The sequence below is a fragment of the Quercus suber genome, unplaced genomic scaffold (genome assembly GCF_002906115.3).
Source record: "Quercus suber isolate HL8 unplaced genomic scaffold, Cork oak 2.0 scaffold_408, whole genome shotgun sequence".
Lineage (NCBI taxonomy): Eukaryota > Viridiplantae > Streptophyta > Magnoliopsida > Fagales > Fagaceae > Quercus > Quercus suber.
In genome coordinates this window covers 359,964-364,136 of record NW_027069859.1, presented here as the reverse complement: position 1 = coordinate 364,136, position 4,173 = coordinate 359,964, and the positions used below count along the sequence as shown (strand labels likewise).

Sequence of the window (4,173 nt, the reverse complement as noted above, 5' to 3'; positions counted from 1 at the left end):
TGTGACAACATTTTGTTGGATGAAGCAAATGTCATTACTTAAAAGTTACACTCTATCTTTATAGAATTTAATATTTACTTCGAATGTCTAAACCAAACATGATCCTTAGGTCAAATGTCATTAACCTTTTCAGTTGTAAAAGACTCCGATAATATCAATATAAAATGGTAAATATTACTGTAAAACAAGTACAGATGCAAAATGGCACCTCTGTGGAACATTAATGCCCAGTCACAACTAGTATATTTATTCTCAATCATCTCAATTATTTAGAACTCACAGCATTGTCTATAATTGTAAGGACATGCAAAGAAAATACATAAATTATAGAAAATCACTTGATTTAGAATGTGACTCATAACTATAAAATGAGCAATGAATCCCTTAATATGAATTCAAAATTACAAATAGTCTTCAATTTAATAATAATAATAAGAAGAAGAAGAAGAAGAAGAAGAAAGCACTCATTATCTACTACAACAAAACAAAACGTAAAAAGAGAGTAGCAAATAAAGTTTCCCTTGGCGCGCCTGTTGTATTAGTAATTATCTATACCAATGGTATATTGGCATCACAAAGAACTTCATGGTTCCATTCTTGCAATGAATGCCATCATGCTCACCGCAAGCAAAGTAGTGAGGTTGCCATGGCCTTTTTAGCACAAACTCGAAGCCCTCCCCAGCTCCTTGTGTCGCATTTCCCAGCTTCTGGGCATTTCTCAGGTCACATTTAATGAAGCTCTGGAGGTTTGGTAGCAAGTAAACACTGTGAGGATATGTGTTTGGAGTTGGTGGATCATATTTGAAAACTGTAATCAACATCGTATAAATAGTTATTTTTCCTACATATTTACATTCAGCAAAACAAAAACATAAAAACAAAAACAAAAAAAATGCACACATTTTTCATGTTCCTTAAGGATCGATCCAAATTGATAATCCACGAATAAATAAAGTGAAGAAAAAGTTCAAAGTTAGACTCGACTATTTTGATATCATGATGAATTTTATAACTTGTCATAAAAACACAAGCGGTTTAAAAATATGATTTTGGTCACCATATTTTACAACCTGAACTATGTAACAAGTAGTAATAGCAATGTAATTAAACTCACCTAGAGTGTCATTTAGGTAGAAAGGGCCATGTTTAATTGCCCAATCGGTGTAGTTAAAGCCAAAGTTCCAGTGGTAGGAGTCACCCACGATGATCCTATTGGAAGTTTGTGTATTATTGGGGTGATAAGGGCCACGGTAAGGCCAATTCCCAAATTGCCAACCCTTGTTGGCTGTGCTAAGCGCCATTGTGGAAGCAATTAGCAGCACAAGCATGAGTCCTTGTGCAATTGTGAAACCCATGGTATGATTTGCAACTTAGGAAAAAGACTAGCTAGAGGGTGAAATAATTAAAAAGGGTGAGACCCAAAGAAAGAGCTAGCGAAATAAGATGTTAGCAATGATATTGATAGCATTACTTAAATGGCTATTTATATTGGGATAGATGGAATGAAAGTGGGGAGAGAAAGAAGTGCAAACTGGCCTAATTGACCTCTTTTTCAAAATATAGTAGGCAAGAGGTGGAAAATACAATGTAAAAGTTCCATAAAAAAAGTTATGTTTTCAGTTCCCCACTTGTAATTAGCCGATACATTATACAGTTGGTATATAGATTTAGCCTTTAGCCAATGATAGATACTAAAAAAGAAACAGAAAAGACTTTTCTTTTGCATTTTCTCTAATTACTATTTTAGGATATATAATTATATATTGTGTGCCTTCACAGTTTATTTTGGCAAATCACTAAAGGATGCATATGTATAGCAGTATAATAATAGAACAAAGTTTAACTACAAAATTGATTGTAACCATACTTAATATCTTTTTATTGGAAGTGAATTTTGACAAATCCGTCATTGAATTACATCTTTTTCTTATATTAAAGATCAATAGTTATTTCATCAATAAATTATAAGTTTTTGTAGTTTAAAATTATGCATAATATATAAGTTTATAAATCATATAATAAATAATATTTGATTGACACAAAATTTGATATGCGTATTAAAAGTGTAAAGAACATACAATTCAACGATTAAATTTTCAAAATATATAATAATGTTTATTTTATTAAGATTCTAACTTAGACTGCAACCAATCTGTAACTAAACTTTGTGCCAATAATAAAGTTTTGTTAGACTTCTCAACAATATGAAAGCACACTCTCGAAAGTCAAAACTCAGAACCGCGAAAAGGAGCTCCAATTAATATAATATTGGGTTGTTGAAAACAGAGTAGAAATTTTCCCTCAAACCAAAAAGGAGTCAACTGGTATAATCTGAGTTTTCCAATTTAGACCACTGTATGCTGGGAATCAAGACAGAAATGCTCTTTGAACTGACAGATTTTGACTGAATGGAAAAAGAAGTATAAAAATTGAAATATATTGATATGATATTCGACGTTCTGTTGAGGGACAAGGATGTAATTCAACTGGGTGATGTGATGATGACAGTTAAATTGCACAGTATATATGCCATCATATGTCTAGAAATTATTGTAAATATTTTCCTTCTAAATATAATTCATTCTATTCTCTTATTAAGTATTTTCTTATTAAGTAATGATGATGTGCTGATATCGTCAATGAGTTGTAGGCTCTAAATCACTCCAATAGGTACTTGAGAAGTAAGATCAAATGAACCAAATAGAAAGCACCAGTGTGGTGCCGGCTAAGAACCTTCCGAACATCAAGTCTGCGAATGAGAAATCTCTAAGAACTCCATAGTGAGAGAGCTAGAGATTTTCCACGTACCTGAGAAAAGTGGGGGCCTGGTGCTTATATAGTGGTGAATGGTGAATTGAAATCCCTTCAAAGATACCTTTCCATATGAGAGCAATACGGGTGAGTAATGGGCTTTATTTTACATATCACGCAAGATGTTTCCATGTATAGGTATTCGTGGGGATCAAGCCAAGCCACATTGAACCTGTCAACTTCTACACCCCGTCGGCCTCTTCACCCCATCCAACGGTCCCTCATCGGTTTACAGAAGCATCCGTTGGGTTGTCATTGCAAGGTCATCATTCGTGTTGCGGTTGCCCTGGGTCTTCCATTTGTTTCCGTGGAGAAATCGGGCCCGTGGGCGCCGTTGGCTCCCTTGCATGACATGTCCAGGGGTATTAAGTCTCTGTCTAAAATACCCCTATCAAGTATTAACCAAGAAAACATAATGATGCTAGTTAGATTTTTTTTTTTTTTTTTCTAAAACTTTCAAAAGACTTTTGTATATCCAGATCTCTATTTTGAAATTGGGGATTAATAGTAACATTATTATAAAACGATTCTATTTATTTTCCTCTTTATTACTTCCAAACAATATTACTTACCTTCCATTTATTTTAAAATAATCAAACAAGATTACTTAATTCCATTTCATTTATTTCCTTCAATTAAATATATTTCATTCCTTTTGGATCATTCCATTCTATTCCTTTATAAACTCTCAAAAGAAAGCTTAACGAGAGATCACTGTATGTTAATTTAATGAGTTTTCCCATCATACACGATTAAAGCTTTTACTTTGCTTCATTTACATGGACATATATCTCAACTCTTCTTTTCATGCATTTCATGATCTCATCTCTCTCAATAATCTTTGGTTTTTACCAACACATATGTCATGCAGACATGCAACATGCCTACGTGAATAATTATGCCATTTCACTATAGGAAGATAGGCCTTTGTAGCGGCCGAAACCGCTGCCAAAAGTAAAAAATAAAAATAAAAACAAAAACAAAAACAAAACGCTGCAAAATTTGCGTTTTGGTTCATATCTGTTATAGAGGTTTTGTTTTCGTGACCGCTATAATAGATATTTTATTTTCTTTATTTTTTAATAAATGTTCTTTACATTTTTTTTATACCGAAAATTTCATCAGGTTTATAAAGAAAATTGTAAGATTTTGTATCTTTTAGTGGGCTGCACCATCAATAACCAATATAAAAAGAGTTTCTATAATATAGTACTACAATACAAATAGCCTCCAATTCCTCACTAAGCTATTTAAGAAGTTCCTTTGTGTGAGGCCTTTAACATTTACGATATATATTAAACTTTTTATGAAAAATAAATAAAATTTTAAGCACTTTATCAAATAATATTCTTAAATTTATTT

At 32.5% G+C, this 4,173-nt stretch overlaps 1 protein-coding gene across 1 annotated transcript; it reads right to left on the bottom strand.

Moving 5' to 3' along the window:
- Positions 1-231: 231 nt before the first annotated feature.
- Positions 232-1,451, bottom strand: LOC111994370 (uncharacterized). The gene is made up of 2 exons (XM_024026242.2): positions 1,115-1,451; positions 232-808 (listed from the first exon to the last, which is right to left on the bottom strand). Exons 1-2 carry the CDS (start codon positions 1,353-1,355, stop codon positions 546-548), a joined length of 504 nt encoding a protein of 167 aa, XP_023882010.1. The 5' UTR covers positions 1,356-1,451; the 3' UTR covers positions 232-545.
- Between the last annotated feature and the right edge of the window lie 2,722 nt (positions 1,452-4,173).